The sequence below is a fragment of the Ciona intestinalis genome, unplaced genomic scaffold (genome assembly GCF_000224145.3).
Source record: "Ciona intestinalis unplaced genomic scaffold, KH HT000059.2, whole genome shotgun sequence".
Taxonomy (NCBI): Eukaryota; Metazoa; Chordata; class Ascidiacea; order Phlebobranchia; family Cionidae; genus Ciona; species Ciona intestinalis.
In genome coordinates, this window is record NW_004190381.2 from 27,032 (window position 1) to 28,263 (window position 1,232).

General features: G+C 33.8%; 1 protein-coding gene across 1 annotated transcript in view; it reads left to right on the top strand.

Annotated features, from left to right (window-relative positions):
- Positions 1-852, top strand: part of LOC108950211 — a 5,395-nt gene extending 4,543 nt beyond the window's left edge. The window contains exon 4 of the mRNA XM_026838116.1: positions 756-852. Within this exon, the coding sequence (XP_026693917.1) occupies positions 756-852 (97 nt within the window). The remainder of the gene's footprint in view (positions 1-755) is intronic.
- Positions 853-1,232: the final 380 nt, after the last annotated feature.

A 1,232-nucleotide genomic window follows, 5' to 3' on the forward strand; every position in this document is an offset into this window, starting at 1 on the left:
TTTAATTTTATTTTACCGTTCCTTTTTGTTTAAACAAGGAGTATTTAAAGAATAATGTAACCGTATTATCGCGACTCTATGAACGTTAATTGTTAAAGCGCGATTAGATAATATAGTAGGGTGGGGGAAGATGGGACACCTTTAGCACATAATATCTAAATATCCTGATCGTATTCTAAACAATTAATAACATCAATGGCAGTCATGGGCATATAGTTTTATAATTTCTTGAATGTTCTTTGTTTACTACCAAATTGGGCGAGAAAATAGAGGTAAAAGGTGTCCCATCTTTCCCACCCTACTATATAGAATATTATTATGTGCAAAATGTATCCCAGGAAAGGCGATCGTTTTACTGCTTATTCGCTTGTCATCATTCTTTAAATAATATGATATTCACTATTGTTTTCGAAAAAGTAAATAAAAAAATTGTTACGTAACATTGAAGTAATAGGCGATACTTCTGCACAATAACAGATTAGTTTAAGAACTTTAACATTTTTGGCATAAACAACTTGTTTGTTTTTTTTAAATTTAGTAATTTAGCTTCGTATACGTTGTTCGTAGCCTATACTGTAGCGGTACAGCGTACAACTTATTTTAAGTGGGGGAAATGTAAACAACCGAGCTTTTGAGAAATCGTTATAGTTTCGCCACACAAGGAGAATGGATAGCTAAGGCGTAATGAGTTACATACAGCTTACCGGCTATGTGACAACTTCGGTACATCAGTCATTGTTAGAAATGTTTTTCAGATCTACAACCTTACGTTCCACATGCACACCCATAAGGAGATCAAACCGTTTACTTGCACCGTGTGCGGGAAGGGATTCTGCAGAAATTTCGACCTAAAGAAACACGCGAGAAAACTCCACGGGAAAACAAATGGGATTCGCAAAGCTGGATAAGAAAATATAATTTTTTCTAAGCGAAACATTATAGCCAGACTATTTTTGAAAAAGGCAAAATATTTTTTATTTTACAATCGGTTCGACTTAATTTTGTCTGTTACATTTTTGTAACACCAGATCCATTCTAGCGGGCTTTCTAAAAGTTCCTTTACCATTAATACAATAAAAACATTAAGTTCAAGCTATATGAATTGCCTTACAGACGACTGGTCTCAATAAAATGAGTCATATTTTCACTTTGCTTTTTCTACTTGTACTTTTAGCGTTCATTTTCCCCGAAACCGATTTCACTGAAGGTGTAAAATAAACATTTTCCAACAA